General features: G+C 49.0%; 1 protein-coding gene across 1 annotated transcript in view; it reads left to right on the forward strand.

Annotated features, from left to right (window-relative positions):
- The first annotated feature begins 4,514 nt into the window (after positions 1-4,514).
- LOC147710096 (uncharacterized) overlaps positions 4,515-13,499 on the forward strand; it is an 88,434-nt gene continuing 79,449 nt past the window's right edge. The window contains 1 exon segment of the mRNA XM_086919315.1: positions 4,515-5,172. Coding sequence (XP_086775441.1) covers positions 4,515-5,172 — 658 coding nt within the window.

Below are 13,499 nucleotides of genomic sequence, written 5' to 3' on the forward strand. Positions count from 1 at the left end.
AATGGCAAATGGATAGATCGTTTGGTAGCGGGAATCAACAGAAAGCAGATGGAGCATCTGGGGCAGCCTCAGATCAGAATCCTATCACTGTTCAAGATGATCTGAAGGGTCCCAAAGGCAAAAGGTGGGAAGTTCAAGGCAGGGAACACCTGGGTAATCTGGTTATGAGAAGATAATTGACGGTACAACAGTCTTGCGGCAGAGATGGGTGAAAATGCAGGATTTTGTGTTGCATATGGATGTAGTAGAAGTAGATAGCACACTGTTTGTCCAGACACGGAGAGACCCAGCCATGGTGGTTGATTGGCCCAGCACCAGAGGCCACCAAAGGGCAGTGTATATGGTACCAGGCCCCTTAAAGATGCAGATGCCTGATGTTTTGCTAGATAGTTTTAATGAATTTGTCTTCATCCAAAAAGCAACTGGTTGCATGCAAGTCCAAAACATTCTCTTGATTAGAGACAAGGCCTCTCAGAAAGGATGCAGCTAAAGCCACGCCAGGGGATTGCCTTGAATTCCAGGTAGTTCCAGTTGATTGAAAAGCACCAGATGGGAAACTGATAAATTTCACACTATAATTTAGTAATATCAAGACTGCGCTGGCTTCCCGAGCAAGAATCGGGCACAAACTGTCCAACACAGCAAAAAACGCTACTTTCAACTCATGGTAAGGTCACAATCCAACTGACAAGCGATCAATAAGTAAATTAGTTTCTATGGAAGAGATTTGACGATTGACTTACTTTTCAAGGATTTTAAAAGAAAGGCAGGAAAGAGATGCTAGAAGATGCCGAGAAGCTTTGAACCTGCTGAAGGATGTTTGAGCAGAGGAACAAACGCAGCTTTTTTAGGGTTTTATTGCTTTTTTCTACATTGGTAGGGACAGAAAACGAGGCAAGGGCGATATTGCAAATGCAGGTCAGGGCCGGGGCTTTGAACATTAGATGTCCATTCATGAAAAGGGCAGGAAAGGGTCCCAAATGGGAGCTAGATTTAATGAAAAGGTCAAGAGGAGAAAGAGTACACAGAGAGGAGGCTGTAATTCCGCAGACAAATTGAAGATGGTTCAAGATCACAAACCTTTGTGAAGGATGACACTCAACGCAAACCGAAGCAAAATCTTCTACTTGGAAAATAAAGCGACAGGTTATTGCAAACTTTGGCTGAAGGCTCAATGTACTTAGCTGCACATGTTAGTTCAAAGACACTTTTATCTCGCCTCCAGTCTCCTACTATTTTCAGCTGATTCTGCCCACTTACATCCACCTCTCTCCGCTATGCTTTACTTTTTACCTCAGCTCTTGCTCAGCCTATTTTCTTCTCTTGCTGATAAATCCCCTCTTACATCCTTCTCTCTCTGCATGCTCTCCTCTTAACCTTTCATCTTTCCCCAATCCCCAAGACCCTTTCCTTTTCTCTCTGGTTCTGCCACTCTTTCATCCATCTTGACCATCATACCTCCATGCTCTACTCTTTACCTCTCATCTTTCCACTTTGCCCCTCCTATTCGCTTGCTGATTCTGCCCCTCTTAAATCCACATCTCTCTTCCCTGCCCTTCTCCTCACCTCTCAATTCTCCACCCTGTCTTTATCTTACCTGCTGGTTATGTCATCCTAAATCCAGCTATGCCTTTTACTTCTCCCCTTTCCTTTCCTTTTATCTTCTCTTGCTGCTCCTGCCCCGTTACATACACCTCTCCCCTTCCTTCTTCCTTCTCTCCTCTTGATGATTGTGCCCTTCTTACTTTGAACTCTACCTCCCTGATCTACTCTTCCTCTCCAATCTCTCACCAAGCCTTTAACTTTCTCTTGCTGGTTTTGCACATCTACCTTCCCCTCCTCTCTCGCTCTTCATCCAACCTCTAACTATCTCTTGGTGGGTCTTCTCTCTTCCATACACTTTTCTCTCTCTTGCCACTCTGCTTATGTACTCTTCCTGGTTCTGTTTCTCTTATAGCCATGGCTTTTACCCATACTCTACCTTCACTGCTCCGCTCTACCCCAGCCTTTTAACTTTTTTTCACTGGCTCTGCCGCATTTACATCTTTTCTCCGTTTCATCTGCCTCAACACTCTAATCCTTTTGCTCTAATTTTGCCCCTTACAGCACCTATTTCCGTTCATGCTCTACTCCTATTCTTGTCTCTTCCCTGAACCATATTTTGTGGATTATGCCCTTTTACATCTATCTCTCTGCTATCCCTAGCTTTGTTGCTTCTCTTTCTCGTTATGTCCCTCTTATATCCACCTTTCTCCTCCGTGCTGTATGCCTCATCTCCCCCATGCCTCTTACTTGTCTCAGTGATTCTGGCCTTCTACAGCCACCTCTCACCATTCCCTCTCTCTTCTCTGTCTAAGGTTTCTTGATTGTTCTGCCTCTCTTACATCTACATACCTCATCCATGTACTGCCCTTCACCTCTCATTTCTTCCTCCAGCCTCCAAACATTTGTTTGCTGGTCTGTCCCCTTTACATCTACCTCTCCTCGTTGAGCTCCCTGCCTCTTACCTTGTCTCACTCTTTCTGCCTCTTATCCATGTCTCCCTTCCATGCTCTACACTTCACTTTATCTCTACTACTGTCTCTTACCTTTCTCACGAATTCTGCCTCTATTACACCCACCTCTTACCCACCTGCTGAACACTTCACCTCTCATCTCTCTGCAGTCTCTAACCTTCTCTCACTGGTTCTACCTCTCTGAAACCTGCCTCTCCCCTGCCTCTCCCCCCCAGCCTCTTACCTGTTCTTGTTTGTCGCCCTCTTACATCCAACACTCACCATTCCCTCTCCATGTTCTCCTGATGGTTTCGCTTCTCTTATTTCTACCTCTCCTATCTAAACACTGCCTTTCATCTTTCTCTCCAGCCTCAACTTTATTTACTGGTTCTGCCCCCTAGATGGTCACCTCTCCCCTCCTTGCTCAACTCTTCATGTTTTCTCTCTCTCTCACCTGTACTCTCCATTCACTGTTTCTGCCTCCCAAGCTTCCACCTCTCCCCTACATGCGCTGCTATTCAACTCTCTTCTCCCCGGTCTTTTACCTTGCTTCACGTCTTTTGCCAGGATGCAGTACAGGCCCCTGCAGCACAGATGGGCCGACAACCATTCAGGGGGCCCCCAACCAACCAGGGGGCTCTCATTCAGCCCAGGCCAATGACAATTTGTGAGATGTGGGAGACCCGGGGGCCCATTATTGCATTCTGCATAGAGGGACCCCATCATTTTGTGTTACACCACTGCCCTTGTGTAACTCTACATCATTCTCCCCTCTCGCCCCAAGCCTGTTATATTTCTTTTTTGCACGTTATTCCTTTTACCTAACTGGGACTCTTTCCCTACTCACTGATTCTTCCATTACATATACACAACTCCTTCCGCGTCTCCCTTTCCTTAATCATCTTACTCTATGCAGCTGTTTTGCCCCTCATGTTCAGCTCGCCCTTCTATGCTGTATGTTGTATATTGTATTTTCTTACAGTGCTATGTTCCTTTCCCCTTTAAGTCCTATTTGGAATGTGTGTGTGCATTCTAGGTTTACTTGACCAGCATGTTCTAGACTGGGCAGTTAGAGTCTGGCTGGCTGTTGAGGTGGCCGTTGTTCCCTGCTCTGCTGATTAAAGCTGCAAACTAAAGAAGTGCCTTGTGTCAGCCTACGTTATTACTTACTACATTTGGCGACGATCCCGGTTGACGATCCCGGTAGCTGGCCAGACGAGGTGAATACACGAGCACAAAGGGAGCAAGGAAGAGAGCAGCAAGCGGCGTGAAACAACGTGAGCTTACCTCGCGGAAGCACGAATCCGCGTCGTGCGGCAATGTGAGGCGTCGTTCGGTTTCCGATACCTAGGGAAAGGTATTTTGGGCAAATCCCCATCCGTTGACGTCAGTGGCAAACTATTGGTGAGCTCGAGCGTCCTCGCGTGACTGCTGGGGTTCCTGAGGAAGGTTCCTTGGCAACTTCGTGGCGTATTCCGACGCCTGTGTGTGGTTGTGATGTGGCGTTTGAGGAAAGTCCTTTAGCAACTGCGTTACGTTTTCCGACGCCGGCGTGCATTCGTGACGTGAAATTGGATTTCTTTTCCTCATGTTCGGGTGTGCGTCCTCACAGCTTGTGTCATACTGAAGCTCACGTTTGAGCTAGTGTGTAGTCAGCTTTATTGTGCCACATCGGCCAATGTTGTTGTTGTCAGGTGCATTGGACTACGAGAGCATCTTGAAGGTGGTCACAGCGGACGATCATACGAGCGCGTTTTCGATGACAAGCTCATCTTGTCAGAAGCCTTTGGATCAGTAAGTGAGGAGCTCACTGGAGGGGTTCACCGGAGTGAGGGTTCCCTCTGCCATCACAGTTCCTTGTCAAGGATTATTTGCGCTGAAACTCTTGGGATATCACAAATCAATATTGTAACTCTATATGTGACACATGCTAGTTAGGTTATACTGTTACATGGTGTTTTGGGGTGTTTTCAAAGGTGTCACGTTTAAGGGGGTGATTTGTGTTGCTTGTTTTCCATGATGGCTCAGCAGGTAGTGGTAGCTCTGCCTCCGCAGTTCTTGAGTGAGCCTGGTACGCCATCTATTTCGTGGGAGGACTGGATAAAAATGTTTGATAAATATATTGAAGCGTTGGATGGTCAAGATTTCTCGGCGAAACCAAAAAAAGCGTTACTGTTAAGTGCTTTGGGGAAGGAGGGCCAGAGAGTATTTCAATATCTGCCTCAAGCGCTGCAACCTGGACAATCATCTATTGACGAGTATAAAGAGGCTGTCACAAGACTGGAAATAAGGTTTGCTAAGGAGGAGAACTTGGTCATGAATAGGTATAAGTTCTATATAAACAAGCAAAGAGGAGAGGAAACCATAGATGATTTTGTTGGACGCCTTCGTGAGATGTCAGTTAAATGTAACTTTGGGCAGATGACTGATGAGCTGATACGGGATCAACTCATCGTGCAATGTAATAACAGGAACATTCAGGAGAGGTTGTGGGCAGCCAAGAACCCTCCGCTGAAATTAGCCATTGATTTGGCAAAGGTAGTGGAGAAATCTGAGAGGTGTATGAGGGAATTGCAAAAATGTAACACTCAGAGTCAGATATCGGCGGTGTCTGAACGGTTGTTGAATAATGAAATCCATGCTGAAGATGATAGTGTGGCGGCAATCAAGAGTAAGAGTAAGAATGTGCAAAATATTTTTTTTTCTAACAGAACGCCTGGGAAAATGTTATGTATGAAGTGTGGGAGTAATACACATACTTCTGAGGCGGTAAAATAGGTCATTTTTCAAGTGTGTGTCGCAACAAGTTAAAGTCAAAAATTGCTGTGGTTGAGGCTGAACCTGCAGTTGTCAAGAGAGATAGGAACAAGGTTTTGGTGGTTGAAGACTCAATTCCAGATGTTGTCACTTTTAACGAATTGAGAGAGAACAGGCCCAAAGCCGATTTTGTGATTGATGGTCACACTTTTAGCCTCATGGTAGATACTGGATCGAGAAATACCATCATACCTGAGGATATGTTTGTGAGTGTGTGGGGTGATGTTCCTTTGAATGATGTTGACATATGTCCCACGAGCTATCAGGGTGATACCATTGATTAAATAGGATGTTTTGACTCTGACATCATTTTTAAGAACTGGTCTACACATGGTAGAGTTTATGTCTCAGTGGATGGTCCACCCATTTTGGGATGGATCCATCAGTATGACCTCCACATTATGGTCAATCCCAGGGGGGCGGTACAGGTCATGGTTGTTGATGAGTACTCTGTTGAAGACATTGTCAATGGTGAGAAACAAGCTTTTAGGGAGGTGTTGGGTGAGTTAAAAGGATATGTCCATAAAATTCGGATCAAAAGTAACTCTGTACCTGTTCAACACAAAGTAAGGAGGATACCCTTGCTGTTAAGGATGAAGTGAAAGGAGTATTAGATGAGATGTTGCAGGGCGGTATTATTGAGCCTGTTGAAGCGTCACCATGGATTTCTCCGGTGGTCATCACCCAGAAGGCTGATAAAAAGATCAGGTTCTGTGTGGACCTGCGATATTTAAATAGGTGTGTGGTTGCGGATGTGTTTCCTCTTCCCAATATTGGGGAGTTGGTGTCAACTCTGAATGGTGCGAAGTTCTTTAGCAAGCTGGACTTGAAGAGCGCGTACCATCAGATTCGTCTGCATGAGGAGTCTAAACATCTAATGGCGTTTATACCAAGTGAAGGCACTTTTCAATTCACCAGGCTTCCCTTTGGGTTGATATCGGCTGCCAGTGTGTTTCAGCACATGGTCACGGAGTTGTTTAAGGGCGTTGATAACGTTGTTTTCTTTCAAGACGACATACTGATTTTTGGTGACACTGTTGCTGAGCATAATCACATTTTGAAATTGGTTCTGAATAGGATTGGGGTGGCAGGTTTAACTCTGCGGAAGGATAAGTGTTAGTTTTTGGTGCAAGAAATAGATTACTTAGGTTATGAGATATCTCTCGCACCCTCACGACGTCTGAGAAGAACTACTCAGCCATCGAAAAAGAGGCATTGGCTGCTGCATGGGGCGTGCATTACTTTAGAATCTATTTGTGGGGGACAAAGTTTCAGTTAAAAACGTATCACAAGCCTTTGTTAAGTGTATTGTCTCAGGGGGTACTGGTAAAGGTTCCCCTAGGTTTGCGAGGCTTGCTTCTAAGCTCCAAGAGTATCAATATGACATCTCTTATGTTCAGGGTTGGCGGAATGTGCAGGCTGATTGCCTTTCTCGACTTCTCATGGCTGGTGCAGGCATTGGTATTGGAAATTTTGAGTGTCAAGAAAAGAGTGCTGTTGCTTATATTCATGACATTGCGCAGTTAGCTGAAGGCACTTTTACCAAGGAAGAGTGGTTCCTGGCTATGGATAGAGATGTGGTATTGAAGGAAGCTATAGACATGGTTAAACTGGGTTCAAAGCGTGAAAGTTGTGTTGCACCTTCAGTACGTCCTTTTATCAAGATTTTGGATGAGTTTTCACTGTATGGTGATGCTATTCTTTTGAGGGGTGATAGGTTTATTCCTCCTTTTGATCTGAGGCATAAATTGTTAAAACTGGCTCATAAGGGGCATTTGGGTCAGAACTTTACCCAGCGTAGGATCAAAGCCGATTTCTGGTGGCCAGGAATTGACATGCAACCTGCTTCATGGGTTGAGAATTGCCTTACGTGTAGAGAAGGAGAGAAAAGGTTAAAGGTTGCTAATAGCCATAATGTGTCTCACATTGTGTCCCCGGATCAAGCTTGGCACAGTGTCTGTCTCGATTTTACTGGCCCCATGGATGAGTTGCCAGTCTCTTATCGTTTTGCCATAGTAGCCATATATGTATTTTCTAAGTGGCTTGTAGTTGAGTTTGTGAAGGAGATTACGACAGATTGTACTATCCATTTCCTCAAGAGATTATTTTTGGATGAGGGCTTTCCGTCCGTGCTTATAATGGACAATGGCACCCAGCTCACATCCAATAAAATGAGATTGTTTTTATCCAGTTGTGGAATCTCACATCACCGCACCACTCTGTACAATCCGCAAGGGAATGGCCTTTGTGAGAGGGTCAACAGGGTGGTCAAAGGCATAATACAGATGTCATGTGCATCTAATTCTTTCTCCAATGAGTTAGTTTAAGAGATGGTGTGGGCTTATCGCACCACTGCTCATGGGAAAGATGTAAAATGTCCTTTTGAGCTTATGCGCGGATGGCGTGCTGGCACGAAACTTACACCTTCCTGGCTTAAGAACCATCAGGTGAGAGATGCTAATTCTTCATCTCTCAATATCAAAGCGGGCAGGTTTTCTGTTGGTGACTTGGTGAAGGTTAAGCCAGGTAGAGTAACTAGAGGTCTTGCCAAGTTCAAAGGTCCTTTTCGGATCTTGAAAGTGTTTCATGACTATGTTTTGTTGGAGAATGGTGAGAAATGGAATGTACGCAGAGTAGCTTTGTATCAGAGGTTGGTGTCTGCAAAGGGGCCTGTGCCTCTTTTGCGTGATTGTGTTTCTGGTCATGATGTGTGTGTTCCTTCACAAAATAGTGGCTATATGTTTTCTTCTCCTGAGGAAGCGTGTGTACCTTTGAGTTCAAATGCTTCAAATCGCAGGGAGGATGGTGGTGGTGATGCTTGTGGTCAGGTCAATGTGGATGATCATGTCAGTGTTCATACCAATGACCAAAGGGTGGTTGTTCAAGATCATTCTTCTTCTCGTAGTATTAGATGCTCACGACTCCATAGACTTCCTGTTTTCTTAAATGATTACATATGCTAGTGTTTTGTCAACATGTCTCACCCTAAGGGAAGGAGGTGTGTTGTATATTGTATTTTCTTGCAGTGCTATGTTCCTTTCCCCTTTAAGTCCTATTTGGAATGTGTGTGTGCATTCTAGGTTTATTTGACCAGCATGTTCCAGACTGGGCAGTTAGAGTCTGGCTGGCTGGTGAGGTGGCCGTTGTTCCCTTCTCTGCTGATTAAAGCTGCAAACTAAAGAAGTGCCTTGTGTCAGCCTACGTTATTACTTACTACACTGTACTCTGTCATGTCCCCATCTCTTACCTTCTTTTGTTTGCCTAACCCCTTTTAGATGTGCCTCTCCCTTGATACTTCTATTAAAAGCAAAAGAGACCAGACCTCCTTAGATGCACCCAGGGACACAGGAATTCGGGATTTCAGATGAGAATAAACATGATGCTGGGGAGTAGTGCTACCTTTTCAGAAGTGTAAAACAAGGAACGGTGTGTGATTTCACGAGTTATATAGCTTGGTTGTATCTTGGAGGGTTCCTTGCACGCCCCTCGGGTGGAATGGATGGATGTGGGGTCACCCCTCCTTCCCTCCCCCTAACTCAATGCTATCATCTCCACTATTCTTTTACAGACCCAATTGTTTAATATTCCTTTGTTTCATGTAAATTACATGAAAATAAACAACACCAAGCCCTTATAACTCGAGTTTCTATTCATGTTTAACTCTGTTCATGTTTCTTTTGGCTGCACGTGCTTGTGGGAAAAAAAACGAGTTGCAAAAAAAGAAAAGAACATCTCTTCTCCCTTTCTCTTCAGTGGAAGTGAGCGGCGCTTAGTGTGATGTGAGGTCACTTTGTTTTTGTTCTGAGCTCTGCAGGATGCTCTGCGTTTCATTCCTGCGGGGGCAGAACTCACTTCCCACCTCCCGCCAGTTCAAGTAGCTCAGGATGCTCTGCGTTTCATTCCTGCGGGGGCAGGGCTCACTTCCCACCTCCCGCCAGTTCAAGTAGCTCAGGATGCTCTGCGTTTCATTCATGCAGGGGCAGGGCTCACTTCCCACCTCCAGCCAGTTCAAGTAGCTCAGGATGCTCTGCTTTTCATTCATGCAGGGGCAGGGCTCACTTCCCACCTCACGCCAGTTCAAGTAGCTCAGGATGCTCTGCGTTTCATTCATGCAGGGGCAGGGCTCACTTCCCACCTCCCGCCAGTTCAAGTAGCTCAGATGCTCTGCGTTTCATTCATGCAGGGGCAGGGCTCACTTCCCACCTCACGCCAGTTCAAGTAGCTCAGGATGCTCTGCGTTTCATTCATGCAGGGGCAGGGCTCACTTCCCACCTCACGCCAGTTCACGTAGCTCAGGATGCTCTGCGTTTCATTCCTGCGGGGGCAGAACTCACTTCACACTTCCCGCCAGTTCAAGTAGCTCAGGATGCTCTGCGTTTCATTCATGTGGGGGCAGGGCTCACTTCCCACCTCCCGCCAGTTCAAGTAGCTCAGGATGCTCTGCGTTTCATTCATGCGGGGGCAGGGATCACTTCCCACCTCCCGTCAGTTCAAGTTGCTCAGGATGCTCTGCGTTTCATTCATGCGGGGGCAGGGCTCACTTCCCACCTCACGCCAGTTCAAGTAGCTCAGGATGCTCTGCGTTTCATTCATGCGGGGGCAGGGCTCACTTCCCACCTCCCGCCAGTTCAAGTAGCTCAGGATGCTCTGCGTTTCATTCATGCGGGGGCAGGGCTCACTTCCCACCTCACGCCAGTTCAAGTAGCTCAGGATGCTCTGTGTTTCATTCATGCGGGGGCAGGGCTCACTTCCCACCTCCCGCCAGTTCAAGTAGCTCAGGATGCTCTGTGTTTCATTCATGCAGGGGCAGGGCTCACTTCCCACCTCCCACCAGTTCACGTAGCTCAGGATGCTCTGCGTTTCATTCATGCGGGGGCAGGGCTCACTTCCCACCTCCCGCCAGTTCAAGTAGCTCAGGATGCTCTGCGTTTCATTCATGCGGGGGCAGGGCTCACTTCCCACCTCCTGCCAGTTCAAGTAGCTCAGGATGCTCTTTGTTTCATTCATGCAGGGGCAGCGCTCACTTCCCACCTCCCACCAGTTCAAGTAGCTCAGGATGCTCTGCGTTTCATTCATGCAGGGGCAGGGCTCACTTCCCACCTCCCGCCAGTTCAAGTAGCTCAGGATGCTCTGCGTTTCATTCATGCGGGGGCAGGGCTCACTTCCCACCTCCTGCCAGTTCAAGTAGCTCAGGATGCTCTGCGTTTCATTCATGCGGGGTTAGGGCTCACTTCCCACCTCACGCCAGTTCAAGTAGCTCAGGATGCTCTGCGTTTCATTCATGCGGGGGCAGGGCTCACTTCCCACCTCCCGCCAGTTCAAGTAGCTCAGGATGCTCTGCGTTTCATTCATGCAGGGGCAGGGCTCACTTCCCACCTCCCGCCAGTTCAAGTAGCTCAGGATGCTCTGCGTTTCATTCATGCGGGGGCAGGGCTCACTTCCCACCTCCCGCCAGTTCAAGTAGCTCAGGATGCTCTGCGTTTCATTCATGCAGGGGCAGAGCTCACTTCCCACACACCGCCAGTTCAAGTAGCTCAGGATGCTCTGCGTTTCATTCATGCAGGGGCAGGGCTCACTTCCCACCTCACACCAGTTCAAGTAGCTCAGGATGCTCTGCGTTTCATTCATGTGGGGGCAGGGCTCACTTCCCACCTCACGCCAGTTCAAGTAGCTCAGGATGCTCTGCGTTTCATTCATGCGGGGGCAGGGCTCACTTCCCACCTCCCGCCAGTTCAAGTAGCTCAGGAGGCTCTGCGTTTCATTTATGCGGGGGCAGGGCTCACTTCCCACCTCACGCCAGTTCAAGTAGCTCAGGATGCTCTGCGTTTCATTCATGCGGGGGCAGGGCTCACTTCCCACCTCACGCCAGTTCAAGTAGCTCAGGATGCTCTGCGTTTCATTCATGCGGGGGCAGGGCTCACTTCCCACCTCACGCCAGTTCAAGTAGCTCAGGATGCTCTGCGTTTCATTCATGCGGGGGCAGGGCTCACTTCCCACCTCACGCCAGTTCAAGTAGCTCAGGATGCTCTGCGTTTCATTCATGCAGGGGCAGGGCTCACTTCCCACCTCACACCAGTTCAAGTAGCTCAGGATACTCTGCGTTTCATTCATGCAGGGGCAGGGCTCACTTCCCACCTCCCGCCAGTTCAAGTAGCTCAGGATGCTCTGCGTTTCATTCATGCGGGGGCAGGGCTCACTTCCCACCTCCCGCCAGTTCAAGTAGCTCAGGATGCTCTGCGTTTCATTCATGCAGGGGCAGGGCTCACTTCCCACCTCCCGCCAGTTCAAGTAGCTCAGGATGCTCTGCGTTTCATTCATGCGGGGGCAGGGCTCACTTCCCACCTCACGCCAGTTCAAGTAGCTCAGGATGCTCTGCGTTTCATTCATGCAGGGGCAGGGCTCACTTCCCACCTCACGCCAGTTCAAGTAGCTCAGGATGCTCTCCGTTTCATTCATGCGGGGGCAGGGCTTACTTCCCACCTCCCGCCAGTTCAAGTAGCTTAGGATGCTCTGCGTTTCATTCATGCAGGGGCAGGGCTCACTTCCCACCTCCCGCCAGTTCAAGTAGCTCAGGATGCTCTGCGTTTCATTCATGCGGGGGGAGGGCTCACTTCCCACCTCTCGCCAGTTCAAGTAGCTCAGGATGCTCTGCGTTTCATTCATGCGGGGGCAGGGCTCACTTCCCACCTCCCGCCAGTTCAAGTAGCTCAGGATGCTCTGCGTTTCATTCATGCAGGGGCAGGGCTCACTTCCCACCTACCGCCAGTTCAAGTAGCTCAGGATGCTCTCCGTTTCATTCATGCAGGGGCAGGGCTCACTTCCCACCTCACGCCAGTTCAAGTAGCTCAGGATGCTCTGTGTTTCATTCATGCAGGGGCAGGGCTCACTTCCCACCTCACACCAGTTCACGTAGCTCAGGATGCTCTGCGTTTCATTCATGCGGGGGCAGGGCTCACTTCCCACCTCCCGCCAGTTCAAGTAGCTCAGGATGCTCTGCGTTTCATTCATGCAGGGGCAGGGCTCACTTCCCACCTCCGCCAGTTCAAGTAGCTCAGGATGCTCTGCGTTTCATTCATGCGGGGGCAGGGCTCACTTCCCACCTCCCGCCAGTTCAAGTAGCTCAGGATGCTCTGCGTTTCATTCATGCGGGGGCAGGGCTCACTTCCCACCTCCCGCCAGTTCAAGTAGCTCAGGGTGCTCTGTGTTTCATTCATGCAGGGGCAGGGCTCACTTCCCACCTCACGCCAGTTCAAGTAGCTCAGGATGCTCTGCGTTTCATTCATGCAGGGGCAGGGCTCACTTCCCACCTCACGCCAGTTCAAGTAGCTCAGGATGCTCTGTGTTTCATTCATGCAGGGGCAGGGCTCACTTCCCACCTCACGCCAGTTCAAGTAGCTCAGGATGCTCTGTGTTTCATTCATGCAGGGGCAGGGCTTACTTCCCACCTCACGCCAGTTCAAGTAGCTCAGGATGCTCTGCGTTTCATTCATGCGGGGGCAGGGCTCACTTCCCACCTCCCGCCAGTTCAAGTAGCTCAGGATGCTCTGCGTTTCATTCCTGCGGGGGCAGGGCTCACTTCCCACCTCCCGCCAGTTCAAGTAGCTCAGGATGCTCTCCGTTTCATTCATGCGGGGGCAGGGCTTACTTCCCACCTCCCGCCAGTTCAAGTACCTTAGGATGCTCTGCGTTTCATTCATGCGGGGGCAGGGCTCACTTCCCACCTCCCGCCAGTTCAAGTAGCTCAGGATGCTCGGCGTTTCATTCATGCGGGGGCAGGGCTCACTTCCCACCTCCCGCCAGTTCAAGTAGCTCAGGATGCTCTCCGTTTCATTCATGCGGGGGCAGGGCTCACTTCCCACCTCCCGCCAGTTCAAGTAGCTCAGGATGCTCTCCGTTTCATTCATGCGGGGGCAGGGCTCACTTCCCACCTCCCGCCAGTTCAAGTAGCTCAGGATGCTCTGCGTTTCATTCATGCAGGGGCAGGGCTCACTTCCCACCTGCCGCCTGTTCAAGTAGCTCAGGATGCTCTGCGTTTCATTCATGCAGGGGCAGGGCTCACTTCCCACCTCCCGCCAGTTCAAGTAGCTCAGGATGCTCTCCGTTTCATTCATGCAGGGGCAGGGCTCACTTCCCACCTCCCGCCAGTTCAAGTAGCTCAGGATGCTCTCTGTTTCATTCATGCGGGGG

The sequence above is a fragment of the Lissotriton vulgaris genome, chromosome 5 (genome assembly GCF_964263255.1).
Source record: "Lissotriton vulgaris chromosome 5, aLisVul1.2, whole genome shotgun sequence".
NCBI lineage: Eukaryota > Metazoa > Chordata > Amphibia > Caudata > Salamandridae > Lissotriton > Lissotriton vulgaris.